General features: G+C 37.6%; 1 protein-coding gene across 3 annotated transcripts; it reads right to left on the reverse strand.

Annotated features, from left to right (window-relative positions):
- LOC109235340 (probable protein arginine N-methyltransferase 6) lies at positions 1,139 to 13,653 on the reverse strand. 3 transcript variants are annotated; one of them, XM_019401403.1, is made up of 14 exons: positions 13,237 to 13,653; positions 11,989 to 12,054; positions 11,744 to 11,812; positions 10,359 to 10,394; positions 7,698 to 7,763; positions 5,772 to 5,840; positions 5,416 to 5,493; positions 4,217 to 4,295; positions 3,172 to 3,266; positions 2,657 to 2,741; positions 2,203 to 2,408; positions 1,762 to 1,880; positions 1,593 to 1,656; positions 1,139 to 1,514 (listed from the first exon to the last, which is right to left on the reverse strand). In XM_019401403.1, exons 1-13 carry the CDS (start codon positions 13,540 to 13,542, stop codon positions 1,614 to 1,616), a joined length of 1,317 nt encoding a protein of 438 aa, XP_019256948.1. In that variant the 5' UTR covers positions 13,543 to 13,653; the 3' UTR covers positions 1,139 to 1,514; positions 1,593 to 1,613. The 3 variants fall into 3 exon arrangements, with proteins under 3 accessions (XP_019256948.1, XP_019256947.1, XP_019256949.1); XM_019401402.1 differs by having other exon boundaries at positions 1,139 to 1,656; XM_019401404.1 differs by lacking the exon at positions 5,772 to 5,840 and having other exon boundaries at positions 1,139 to 1,656.

The raw sequence follows: 14,807 nt of genomic DNA on the forward strand, positions 1-14,807 counted from the left end.
TTCATTATATGGCAAAAGACTTCCCAAATAAAGCTGTTTTGATAGTTATATCATGCAGATAAAGAAGCTTGCATAATTAAGTGGAATGGAGGTGACCTAAAAGTGGGACAAGAAGCTTCTTAAGAAAAAAAATTCTAATCACACTGGATCAGTTGGTTCGTTCTAGGGGTGTCAAATGCGCATTGGACCAATTTTGGACGGATCAAAACGGGTTAAGTCAATAATTGAGCAGGTTATTAAATTTCTTGGGCTAAGATGGGTTGGATCAAGAAGGGCTAAAATTTAGGTCATAGCCCAACCGGCGCACATCAATCTTTAGTTAATATATGTTCTTTTCTTATAAATTGTATAATAACTAAATAATGTACTTTTTTTCTTTTGTTATGGTCATATATAACATATCAAACAAAAAGATAAATTTATTTCTAAAATATTTGGCAAAGTTACTCATGGATCAATTTGGGCTAAAAATCAACCCAACTTTAAATGGGTTGAGATGAATTAGGTCAAGACGGTTGAGTTCAATAAATGGGTTGGGTCAATAACTAACCCAACCATGGGCGGGTTAGGCGGGTCATTTGGGCTTGGCCAAATTTGACAGCCCTAGTTCGTTCATTAGTCAAATTTATCACTAGTAACAACCCAAATATACATGCCATTACCATCGTTAAAAGTTAGTATTAGGCCAAAAAATAGCTTGAGATCGTAGGGGAAAACCAAGAGGGATTCTTCTAATTGTTTTGGAAGAAGAGGAAACAACTTTGAACTTTTGCGACCGAAATCTTATGCAGCATCCTTTCATACAGACAAGGGCAAGAAACACTTGGCAAGTAAAGAACCCAATCTGTAACGCTATGTAAACAGGGAAATTTAAAAAAGAATGTGCACCCTTGGTCAATTACTAGAATGAGTGAAAAACGCACATCTCTAAGAGGCATATGGCATTCCTACCAAACCAACAAATGAAAGAGAATAAAAAGGGCAGATCGGTGCACTAAGCTTCCGCTATACGCGGGGTCCGGGAAAGGGCTGAACCACAAGGGTCTACTGTACGCAGTCTTGCCCTGCATTTCGGCAAGAGGTTGTTTCCACGGCTTGAACCATAAAATATTTAAGAGTAACCTCTCACTCCGGTGGCTGTAAACAAATAATTTTATCATTTTTTCCTTTCTGATATCCCAATGAAGTTAACTTACGCAAAAATTCTACCACAACAACAGACCAACCCTACATCGACTCTACAAATTACAGCTCAGAAAGACCCATATTCTAGCGACATGTTACGACAAGTTTTCACTCAATACACCTATATGCATATGTTATGAAGTTCTCCCATTCAATGCTTTTAAGTTAAAAAGGCAGTGGAAATGCCCCGATCTCAACTTAGTTTCCTTACCTATAGTACAAGTAGAATAATCAGAAACTATGTATGAGCACCATAGTGGCTGATATCAGCACCATAATGGCTGAGAAGGTACAAACGACTTCACTTCATGAAGACTCGCTAGTCAAACCACAGAGAGCCATATGTAGCACCATAATGGCTGAGAAGGTACAAACGACTTCACTTCATGAAGACTCGCTAGTCAAACAACAGAGAGCCATATGTAGGTTTATCGCATGACTGACTCTTTGACAAATGAACGTCCGCCAGATCTGCATGAACAAGAATGCAAAAAGGAATTAAAGTTACAGGTAATACCAGAAACGCTGAAGTAAGCTAGATAGTGGGCCTCAATTGAGTTTAGCACCAAAACATACGAATATTCAAGATGGATGTTCATGAAACGAGCATTTTCTTTGCTTTGCGACAGTGTTAGAGAGCCTTCAATAACTTGATCTTGCTCTACATCCAAGGGTTCATAGAAGTAAACCAATGTCTGCAAAATCATGTCAAAAAATGTTAACCATGGCCACATGCACCAATTTCTTCTGAGAAGAGCCGATAGAAAAGTGGGAGATAACCATAATTTTCTTCCAAACAGGATTATCACCATTAGTTTATCAAAATATGTAGTTACTCTATCTAAGAAACAGTTTTACTACAACCAAATATCGAAAATTAGATGCAGATTGTTGATTAACCATCAATTCTCACTATTCTATGCCTAACTTTCATTCCAATGAGCGAAAAGGTAAAGAGTTGAATAGAGAGAGAACGATCAAAGATTATTATTTTATTTGGGGAAGTATTTACAGGACCTGTTGCCAGTGTGTTGGGGGATCCTCTGGTGCAGTTGACAAGACAAGCGCTTCACTAGGATTGGGACGTTTCTTTCTGTGATTGCCCTCCGAGATGTAACTGTTTGAAGACTCGACAAATGACGGTGGCACACCATTGTTCAAAGGTAATACTGCGGGGCCAGTAAACTCCACATCGAACCAGAAAGCAAAACCATGAAAGGGTGCTGAAACAAAGAGAATCAGGTATTGAACCACTTGGTGAACACTAAAAGAAGAAAAGCACAAATCATATCCCTCCAACAATTCTAACGAAGAGGAACAAGAAAGATAAATATCAAAACAGATGTAACAAAAGATAGCCATGAGCTAACTGTTTTGCAAACACATCCAGACAATGTTAGTTTTTCTATTGGGGGTGGGGTGGAGGTGGGGGGAGGGAGAGAGGGGGCAGGGGGGAGGAGAGCAGTTGCACCTCGCATCATTGACTCAAATTTAAATCTGGTAGTTATGGACTCTAATTCCTGAATTGTCACTGTATAGCAGTCCACATGCTTCGCCTGCCGTCAAGTTGAAGGGAAATGAGTCCAAAATGAGAAAGACTGACGAAGAGTCAGTAAATATATAAAATCTAAAATCAAAGAGAGACCAAATTTGAAATAAACAAGCAAAATTGACAGAGGTCAGATGTCAGACAGTTTGGTCAGTTAAACTAGTTCCAACTGAACAGCAATCACAGAAGCGATGAAACTGATGCTTCCACAAGAAAATGAACCATTCATACAGCACTTCACAAAAATGTGACAGCTCCAGTGACTAGGCATAAAAGCCACAAAATAGTAAGTTAAGAGGAACAAGATATTCAGCGTCTGACACTGATAAATCTTTTGATATGCTTGGGATTAAGAGTAGTTGTTGTCGCCGTCGTTTGGCACAAGATAATAGACAACAATTTGATACCCAAAAAGAACTGAACTTGATGGTACTAACCACTTGTGGCCATGTCAAAACATTTTCAACAGTGATTGTCTCCACTGATGGCTCTTCAAATGCACACTGCTTTGCTAACGGCATTATAGCAGACACTGCAAAAAATGAAACTCCAACTGAATCTAATGGGGAAACGCGTATAAAGATAGATCATCAAAAGCAATATTTGCATTTAGCAACTAAACTTTGTTTTTTAGGTGTGTTTGCCCACTCCCACAGAGTTTAAGGTCCACGTTTACTATACAGCTCTCAGCACATGATGGATAACACCTTTCTTTCTTTCTTTCTTTTTGGTCTGTGTGTGTGATCAGTATATATCACCCACGTTGTAACTGGATAAGGGAGGTTAATAGATGAAACAACAGTTTCAATGACAGTACAAAAACCTAAGAACTGGAGAATCAACTGTATAATCAAAAGATAATCCAATCCAAATAAAAATGGTAAACAAACCAGCAAATCTGAAGAAATTAATATTTAAACAAGTTTGACCACTGTACGTGAAAGGTCACCAGGAAAGCAAAGCAAAAACTTGAAACTCGACTCTTTCGTTAATGCAAGAGACGTGTACTAGTATATTTAGCCACTCAGTGCTACTAACTACTCTATTTTTGTTTCAATCAGAAAAAGAGATTCCTTTAACGAGGTTAAGCATATTCTCATCTATATGGGAATCCAGATGGGTGGCAAAGATGGAGAAGAGGAAAATAACTAGAGGATTGAGCAAAAGAGTTAAGCTTTTAACACAGCTCGATGAATAATGATATAATAAATCAAATCTTAGAAGTTTACATGCCAAACTTAATAAAATGACTAAATGTCATACAGAAATCCTACAAGTTTTAGTAGTTAACAATAAATATATACATATAAGGATGAGTGTCATATAAGGAAATAAACGACCAAAAGATCATTGTAAGGAACCCAGAATTCATCCAATAAAATACAAGTGGATCTAATTTGCATTATGAAGAGAAATCACTTCACTAAGGCAATGACATGTGTAACAACAGATATAATCATGAGTATTACAACATATACTCACTGTCAATCCCATAAACGTTACGCCAGAAATCAACGCTTTCGCCATACCGATCTGGATGTGTCACAGGCGCCATATAGAGCTGCAGAGAGAAGAAACAAATATTAAAATGACTTCCTACTCTTTCATATCATTGAGTGGTGGAAAAGTAAATGCTATTTATAATCATTTCAAGGTGAACAATGCAGTGCCATTTTTTGATGAAGCAAAGGATTTGATTCAAAATGCGTTGAGAAGATGCATAGCAAAGATTAGCTCAAACACAACATACTACATTACCACTAAGGAGCAGATACAATCCAAAAATGTCAGGTGCCTCATTTAGCCAACTAAAAAGGTTTAACAAACACCTATCTTTAAGGTCATGATTAGGAGTTGTGATACCATCAAAATATCTATGATCCCTTTCATTCCATATACACCAAAAGAATACAAGCTGGCTCCATTATCCAGACACTATTGATGGATTTTCAAACTATCCACGAACACCAGCCCTCATAAGCTTTCTTTACATTAGCATGACCCACGCAACACCAAAAATTGAGAAATACATGTTACAGATATCTGCTACACCTACAACGAAGTAGGAGATGACTGACACTCTCTGATTCCAGCTGACACGTATAGCACCTATTCAGTGTCTGAATACATCTCCTAGATAGGGTGTCTTGAGTTAAGCATGCTTCATAGAGGGTGGTTCAGCTAAAGCACTTGACCTTAGTGGGAAGTTTAGCCATCCAGATGAGCTTCCATGGCCATTTATCAATCAGGTCTTTGTTGGAACATAGATGAGAGTATCCTTCCTTAGAATATGAATATGTTCCAAGAGCTTCTCTCATCTAATTTTAAGTGAATAGACCATCATTCATAATACAACTGCTTCATATTAAGTCTCGGGTAATGCAAGTGTCAGCATGTGTTTTCTTCACTGAGTAAAATTACGAAGCAGATGTTAAGATAGTATTTTTTCCGAATAACTACAGAATATCTTAGTCTTTGTCGCATAACTACAAATAGCTGAACCTAAATTCTAATAATACAAATACACTATTCACTCAAGCTGTCAAGCAAAGGAAGCAAAAGGAGGACAGTACACACACACACACACACACACACACACACACACACACACACACACACAGAGAGGATAACTCCCAAATAAATTTCCAAGCTCACAAAAATTAGGAATGGAGTATGATTACCGTTGCAACTGACGGAAGAATAAGGCCTCCGGGTTTCAGCCAGCGGTCTCTAGCAGTAATAACACTCCCCAGCATGCTCTGCAAGGTGCGACAAGCATAATACATGTGGTGTAAGAAACACAAAAGTTAAGAAGTCATGGACTCACACACAATACATATAAAAGGTAACACCACATTACACAAAAGTTAAGAAGTCATGGACTCACACACAATACATATAAAAGGTAACACCACATCAAACTAGATTTAGGCGCTCCTCAGTGCCAGGTCAGCCTTCCTCCATAAGAGAAGCATTTTTTTCCCCACTAAAAGTCTACAAGAGAAGCATTTTAATGCACCTGTCTGTCCATTATTACCTCATAAAGAAGCATGTAACCCATCCATTCTGATACTATAACATCAACTTCTTCATCAATTTCAACATCCTGAACTAACCAAAAAGTATAATATGGTCATTAGTCACCACAGTCAAATCTTATAAGAGCAAGAGTTTTATTCATCCATAACAAGGAGATTCAATTATGACGAAGTTAGAAATGTCAACTTTTCCATTTATGACAATTGTGGAATTTCAGATGTACTGAGAACATTACATCTTCTCTCTTTTTAAATGCTTGAAAGCAATGTTTGAGGGGCATCGGCATCAAGTAGCAACTTAATGCCATTGAATATCAGCACCTATTCACTTCTCCCCTAGGTTCTTCCTCTTTATCTCTGACTTCACGAAATGGGAAGATCAATAATTCTAGGACCTGCTACAGCTAAAATGTCAGTCCACGGGATGCTAGTTGATAAAAAGCTCTCTTTTCATATCACCCAAGATTTGAAGCATATTTTAGTGGCTGTTGGTTAGAGATAGATCTTTAGTGATTTTGTTGTTTTGCAGTCAATTCACAAGAAGTTAGTCACACGTCTTCACTCTTCACCCAAGTAATTAAATGTGTCACTAATACTATTTCACTTTTACTTATTTAACAAGCCAGTCACAGAGGTTTTCTTATTTTTGAAAAGACCATAGAAGCATTCTTATTGTTTAGTAATTTGGAAAAATGATTGCTGACAGGCTACAGCTCATAGAACACCTACTAGGGTTACGCTATCCCCATAAAATCACGAATTTAGCACAGTTAGCTCATATGCCCAGTCCAAATACTTACAACCCAAAGAGAAAATATAAAATGGACCAACTTGCAATAACATTAATCAGATTATGCAGTCACACCTATTTACCCTTCCAATTCCTTCCCACTGTTCGCACTTCTCACTTACTTGACAAGTTCAACGCCTTGACTTTTAACTTTGATTGCATTTCCTAATATTCATCTTTGAATCACGAAAAGAAAAAAAGAGAGGATAAATTAACTACAGAAGTGGAGTAGTTAAAGGGTTTAAAGGACGGGTAATTTGTTAAAAATCATCGCATCAAAACTAAAAATGTATAAAGTAGTATTAGGGCCATTTTGCTTTTGATAGTCAAAAACTCATTGCAGTTCATGTTTTCCAAAGAGATGTACTGATTATTTACTGCTTATGCCTTATAAAAGCTGACAATTTTCATCTTTTAACTAAATATTAATTGTAATTAAGAAGACTGATTTAATCAAAAAGCATTAACTTAAAAGGTGAAACCAAAAACATCGCTTTAGTTTCTATCAGCTTAAACTTTTGGAGGTGAAATACTTTACCATTTTTGAGATGAATGTGCCTACTTTCTAACATTTTGGCACTGAAAGAGCAACATTTAGGTTCTATGTGACAAAATATTTCAATCGCACTCGAGTCTAAATAGCTAATTCACTGGTGTGCATCAATAGAAGGCATCACGCTGCAGCTTTCGGAAAACTATTTCCACAAGACCTAACCAGATTCTCTACAAACCATACCAATCAAGACTCTAGGTAAAAGCACCGGAACTGGGGGATTTCCTAGCTCAACAAGTTACCAAGCCATTCTAAATAAGGAATTTGATTTTTCCTAAAGAACTAAGTCCCTGTCACCTCTTATCTACAAGTATAAAACAGCATAAACAGGTGGAAGAATTCCGAGTATGCCAGATCAAGTAATGCTTGATCTTAGAGCCCAAAACAAGCACTTGAGCATGATAAATTAATTAAAGGTTCTTCTTAAGACCTGGCAATTCTTTCACATACAAGTAAAGTGAATGTTAAGGATCTTCACTTCCCTCAAGAAAAGCATTTTATTCAAGTTAAGCAAGAAGTAGCCAATCTTCTAAGGGTGAAAAACATTAGCCAAACAAGGGAAATGTTTAGACTGGAACATACCTCGACCCGCCCATGCAAAACAATAACTTTGTCAGATAGGTTGTTTGTCTTCACAATTTCATTTGCCTGGACAACCACAAAAAAGGGATGCAAAATGAAGTTTGAGTTGAAATATTTCACATAGTTCCTAACAATTAACAAAAGATATTTCGCATAGTTCCTGTAGGAAAAAACAGTGGAAGAGATCTTTAGAATGTCCAGCTACTAGGGTGTTTCCTTCATATATTATGGTTTAATAATGTTTTACACATGTTCTAAAAGAGGAAAGGGTAGAAACTTGCAGGAATCTCTCCAGTTCATCCTAATTGATATCATTGAAAGTCAAGAAAATAACGTAATAGTAATATTTTTAGAATGATCTAAATTTACGGAACTTGAGTAGAGAGTATTATCTAGAATTTCACAACATATCCCAAAATATTTTGTACTTAAACACTGGAAAGTATTATTAATTACATTATTGTATTTGTAGATAGGCTAAGAAGAGCAAGACTCTTATATAAGAAACTTCTTGTATATCACCAAGAACAAAAATTAAGCAAGACAACAAGACAAATTCTCTCATTTCCTCTCTTATTTTCACATGGTATCAAAATCTGTCTTCGTAGTGGTGTTTTTAAGAGCGAAAACCACAAAAAGCGACAAGGTCCATAGGAGAAAAAACCTCTGCTATCCCTCAAAACTCAGTCTTCTACCTTCATGCTTTCTGCCCCTCTTCCTTCAGCACAGCCAACTTTAGTGCATAACCCTAACTCCAGTGGATGCCCATGTTATCCTTATCCTGGGTCCCTCCTTGGCCCAAGAGACATTTTTTTCCTTCATCCTCCAAAAACTCAAGGAGAAATCAGCAAGACAAGCGATAGCAGCAACCTCATCCCACATTGTGGCAGCCCTATGTCTAACTAAGTTTATTTTCTTCTTTCTTCTTGATCTTTGTTGTCATCTTCATCTGTCCATCATTTTGGTTTCAACTTCGCGTTTAAAGTACACGCCAGACTTTGATCAGATTTTTACCGTACCAGCAACAGCATCATGTCAGATTGACGCGGATCTGATGAAGAAAACGAAGAATCAACATAACTCGGTAAAATATCCCAGTTGACACCACAAAGATGGTTTGGAGTAACAAATGATTTCTGCAAACGAATATCTGCTTGCTTCCTGTTTTTTATAAGTAAACATTTGATTGCTTGCTTATGGAATACAATGGTCGCTCCTGAGCTAATATGAGGAAGTACTGGAGGCAGGCCAAAGTAAGGTATGGTTGTTTCTATGCTTGTGTCTATAGGAAATAGGCTGCCTTTGCGGGATTGAGTTGCTAAGCCATGCATCTAAACCTCTGTCAAATGACTGAATTTCCAATACGAGCTAGGATGCCCTAGAATGATTCACAAACCTATGCATATTCAAGCGAATTTTGCAAGTGAATTACCCCATTGCATTTTTTTTTTATGAGGTAAAGTTTATTGATCTATTTCAGTGAAAGCTGGAAAAGAGTACATCCAAATAGGGTATGAACATCACAGAGAGTGTAATAAATAATAAAATCCAACATGGCTTCAAGCTGAATTACCCCACTGTACTTCTGTCAAAAGCACTGCGTTTCGTACCTTAATTGCCAGTCCATCCTCTTCCACTCATACGTGACACCTATCACTCCGCTTGTTCTCAGTTTTCCAACCATTAGTCCTCCCATAGGAACTGTTTTTTCATTTTTACATGAAACTCATGGTTGTTTCATCCTACCAACGTGTAAAACTTTGAAAATAATTACTTCTTCCTTACATAATCCTTGGCCGGCTACATAGTGCACAAATTGTCCTCAGTGCGGCAACTGGAAGTTCTTTAGAGAACTTATCACCACGTTAGACTATTGAATGTTTTGCAAGCTCTTTAACTTGACACGCAATGAGTTAAACCATGAGCGTTTGAAATCTTTTACTAGGAGGACCACATCATAAACCATCATTGTCGTCAGTTGCCTCACTACAAGCAGTTCTTCAGAAACAATAGAAGGTTAAGTTAAAATAGGAGTAGTCAAAGGTTCTGCAAGCCTAGTAAATGATGCATTACATCATAAGCACCATAATGAAGCAGTCGATTCTCCCAGACTCACCAACCATATAAAATGTGCATGGAACGTAACTGTGAGCGCTGTGAAAACTATTTCTTAGCATGAATGGACTTAGATGGATTATGCCTGTCTACAAGTGACCTTCTAAGGTGCTGGAATAATGAGGGAGGCAGTGTCAGACAAGAAATGGTGGAACATGATCCCAGCTTTCATATGGTGGACTGTTTGGAGGGAAAGAAGTGCAGGTGATAGATGCAACTCAGTTCAGATGATAAAGATGAATTCTATACTGGTATTTCACTTTAGGGGTAAAGAAAACTATGTAAATGAAGCTGAATCCATGCTAGATTTCATAGATTCATTGTAAGATGAACAAGGACATATTTTTGTTCTTATTTTAACAGTAAATATAGCTACCATGCCTACCAACACAGCCTTTGTGCTGCTGATTTATATAATGTTACCTCTCAAAAAGAAAAAAGAAAAAAAACAAATAAGAAAAAGAAAAGAAACACTACTCTAAGCTCATCATAGAATCTAAATTCTAAAATAAATAGAACAAGCTTCAATGGTAAGAAAACAAGTACCTGGACAGCTATATCACTTGCATCAACAGCATAGACCTGATTAAAAGAACATCTGCCTGATAAGTATTATATCTGGAATATCCAAATTAAAGGAAATACCAATTGAAGCAACAAAAGTTTGTTTTGCATCAAGAGGTCATTTGGTCTACCAAAAATCAGGGTAGCAAGAAAGTAAAACACATCAAATATGCGACATTATTTTGAAAAAGAATAAAAAACACAGATCTCCCAAAGCGATGGCAACTCAATGAACAATCAAAAACTTTGTCATGATAGCTGAATCAGTAGAGGGAGAGGGAGAGGGGGAGGGAGAGAGAGAGAGAGAGAGAGAGAGAGAGAGAGGGAGAGAGAGAGAGAGAGAGAGAGAAAATAAGCTAGCTGTTTTTCTGCAAGAAGGCTGAGGAAACAATCATATATTTCATCACCATGATCGGATGAATAATTCTCGAGCACTCATTTTCTGCATTGGTGTATAAAAGTCAATGCCTTCAACAATCCAGGATCACATGTTTGGTAGAAATAAAAAATCTTGGATGACTATCCCAGGATACTTTTTTTGGAGCATTTGATAGGAGAAAAGCGACAAGCCTAGCTTACAAGGAAGAAGGTTCGCCAAAGCATAGATTTAACCATTTGCTCAAGCTTTAAACTATTAGCAAGGACAAGTATATTCCATCTTCTCTTGACTTGTGACTTTCAGGATGAGCTAAGCTTGTACAGCTGAATGGTTTTGAATATGGCATATACTATCCTGCTTTTGTATGTTCTTGTATATGCCGACTTTTACATGCTTTGGCACCTCATTGGTGCCCGGTAAAGGGAATTCACATTGTTATGTACCAAGATAAAGAGTGTGCACACTACGAAGATACAGAAACAGAGGCGGAGCCAGGATTTAAAATTCATGGGTTCTAAATTTGCAATCGAACCCATAGCTCGTTAGTTACTGGGTTCGCAATTAAGTATTTATACATATTTAATAGATTTTCTAATACAAATACAATGTCTAAGCAAAAAGCTACTGGGTTCGTCCGAACTCGTAGGTAACACTCTTCCACCGCCCCTGTACAAGAAGTGTTGGCTGCAATCTAGCATAGGCATCTACATCGGGTAAATATTCCATTGACAAATACGGAACATGTTGCAATTTTCATGTTGCCAAATTTTTCTACTTTTACTAGTTAGAAACGTATTACAATCCAGGATGAGTTTGTATATTGTATACATAGACAAGTTCATAACATTTCCTCAAAAGTTAAGAGCTACGGAAAAAAAAAATTATGAGAAAGGAAGGAAAAAATGAACCATGGAAATAACAACTCCAACGGGTAAAATGAACTCAGATTGATGAAGTTTCAGCTAAAAAGGACTTAAAGATATCTTACTCGTCTTGCTCCTGCCTGAGCACAAAATATAGATAGGATGCCAGTGCCACATCCAACATCAACAACAACCTGGAAAATGTAAATTCAATTAAACTATAGACATAGATAGGAACTCTGTAATGAAACCATAAAACAGGTAAAGAATCGTGCAAAGCTTAGGTAGCAATACAATGTGAGATCTGATAAATTTTAGGAATATCATCTGGTGACTGGTGCACAAGGAACTATTCAGATAGTCGGCTTACTTTTCCAGCGATGTAGTTTTGATGCTGAAAAATTGCATTCCTATAACTTTCAGTCCGCGCACGATCCTGTGAATTTCATCCATAAATTAATATGTCCTTTATGCATCTAAATATATTGAAAGCATAAACATAATGGAAAAGGGCAATAGACATTCAAGTGCAAGTAAACTAATTAAATTGCCTAAAAGACAAGGAGTATAATGAATTTTCAACACAATTCAATAATGTGATCCAGCCTGGAAAAGATGACATTTTTTCAGTGGCGGTAAGCAAAGAAGTAATGATATATCGAAGGCATGTTATAAATCTCCAACTTATTACTTAAACTTCTGCTGTTCTGCAAAGTAATACTCCCTCTTGCAATTTAGATGACACTCTATTTTAGGAATATCCCAAACTATTTAGCAGTAATCCTTTTTTATATAACTTTCAGAATTTTCAGGAATTCAAATTTTTGACCTTTAGTATGATGTTTCTTTATCAAACTATCCATTAACTTGATATTTTCTCTGATAGTATAATCTACCATTCAAATTAGCATATTAAACTACTTACCAAGTCAGTTACCATCATATAAAATGAGACAGGAGGACTATAAAGTTTGAATTACACTATTCAGCTCCATTTAGTGTTCAATACTCGAGTGATGCAAATAGCCAAAGTAATTCTATAACTCTGTACGTTCCCGCAGTTACACTCCCTAAAGAACTGATTTTTATGAACAAACACACACACACACACACACATATGGACATGTATAGCTGTATACATGCCAACCAGTCTAACATGTATTCCCAGCTAATCCTATAACTTTGTAACTTCAAATCCTCAGGCTTACACTCCCTAAAAGCTAATTCTTTGTTATAATGCCAAACCAGTCTAACATGTACTGCCACTCCGAAAGCACTCTTCCATTTAAACCATCTTATTACGCCTACACACTCAACCATCAATGTACTTTAACCTGTTATGGCATGTTGCCTTTGCTTCCTTTTATTTTTAGGTTACCAGTAACCCTTATTATATAAGTTTACCTACAATTACCGTTTAGGCGACCAGATTGCGTAAATATTTTTTATACACTGTCAGTTCACAAAACTTAAAAACTCATTTGAAATATGTATAATACAGTCAAACCTTTCTATAAGATGAATAAATATGTTCCAAGGGAAACTTGGCCGTTATAGTAAAATGTTGTTATAGAGGAGATCCGCAATGTAAGAACGAGATCTTTTTAAAAAATGGTACCTTAATCATTTCTTCGTGAATGCCAACATGAGCATATGAGTTGAAATATGCCGCATCAAACTCTGTACAAGGAGGTGTAGGTTTTTCCCTTTCCTCCTCCTCGTATTCGTTCTGCTGATGCTGTTGATGTTGTTGCCATTGAGAAACCCTAGGAGCACCGTCGCTACAAGTAACGCCGCCTCTACGGCCACGTGACCTGCGGCGGCTGCCCCTACGTACTCGATGACCGCTTGAGATTCCGGCGGAGGAGGCGGCGCCGTCGTGGTGGTAGCCGTTTGTGTAACCGCCGTCTGTTGGTTGGAACATTTTTTGTCCCCGCGAGCTCCTCTGAGTCTCAGTCTGTCACTCTCTGTCCCACCGGCCCAAGCTATAATATCAAGACAGAACAGAGAGAAGGAGAAGGGCAAACTCGTGCGTTTGAATGAGGAAAAAGGTTCAAATTTACCCTTGTATTATTCAGAATTGGTACTTTTGGTCCACAAATATCTCTGTGATAGCCAAATACTATACCTGTTAATTGGACCGGGCTGGCCCGGTTCGACCCTGTTCAGACCGGGTCAACCCGGTACTGTAGGGGGTGGGGACGGTCTGGGAAGGGTTGGGCGGGGAGCCGGGCTTGAACGGACAAAATCTCCTAACCGGTACCCCAGAACCCGGTTAGCCTGGTTACCCGTTACCGGGCTACAGCCCAGTTACTCGTTACCGAACTACAGCCCGATTACGCGTTGCCGGGTTTTTATCGGGCTACAGCTCGGTCCAGCGCGGTTATCGTTGCAAATATTTTTATTTTTTTTTAAATTTCTGGACCATTGCCAACGGTCAAATTCAAAAATGACCGTTGGGCAACGACCATTTTTTGCAAAAATGCGACCGAGCCCCTTAAGAAAATAGCCCCCCCCCCCCACCACACACACACACCTAATAATTGATAAATTACAATTTTAACCTTTTAAAAACTATAAATAGCCCACATTCTTCTTCATTTTTTCTCACGTATTACTCTCTTAATTTCAAGTTTCATCAAATATTTGCTTTAGTCACTACAAAATTATAATTATCAAATATCAAGTATTCAAGTGAAGTGTGGTATCAAGTATTAGTATATCAACAGTTTGATATCAAATTTAGTGCGGCATCCGAAATCCCTGAAACTCTTGATACTGAAACTTGTATTTCTAATCTACACAAACATTTACAAACTGTATATAATTATTATGCTAACAATGTTGATGCTTCTGCGGCTGTAGATGCAAATATTCCTTCAAGTTTAGTTTCAACATATGGGACTGGTGCTTTGGAGGATAATGATGATGTTGAAGATTATTTAATTTGGTCTACACTAGGAGAGAATCAACAAACCAGTAGCAAAAATATTGATGAACTCCAATTCTACTTGCAAAAGTTACTAGAGACCCGCACAAAGGAATTGCTACCGCTGGGTTGTGGAGGAGAAACTCAAATCAATTTCCTTTTCTTTCGGCCATGGCTCGAGACGTGCTAAATGTGTCGATTTCAACAGTCACATCAGAGAACGCACTTAGCCAAGCAAGGCAGCAACTAGAAGATACCCG

The sequence above is a fragment of the Nicotiana attenuata genome, chromosome 12, assembly GCF_001879085.1.
Source record: "Nicotiana attenuata strain UT chromosome 12, NIATTr2, whole genome shotgun sequence".
Lineage (NCBI taxonomy): Eukaryota > Viridiplantae > Streptophyta > Magnoliopsida > Solanales > Solanaceae > Nicotiana > Nicotiana attenuata.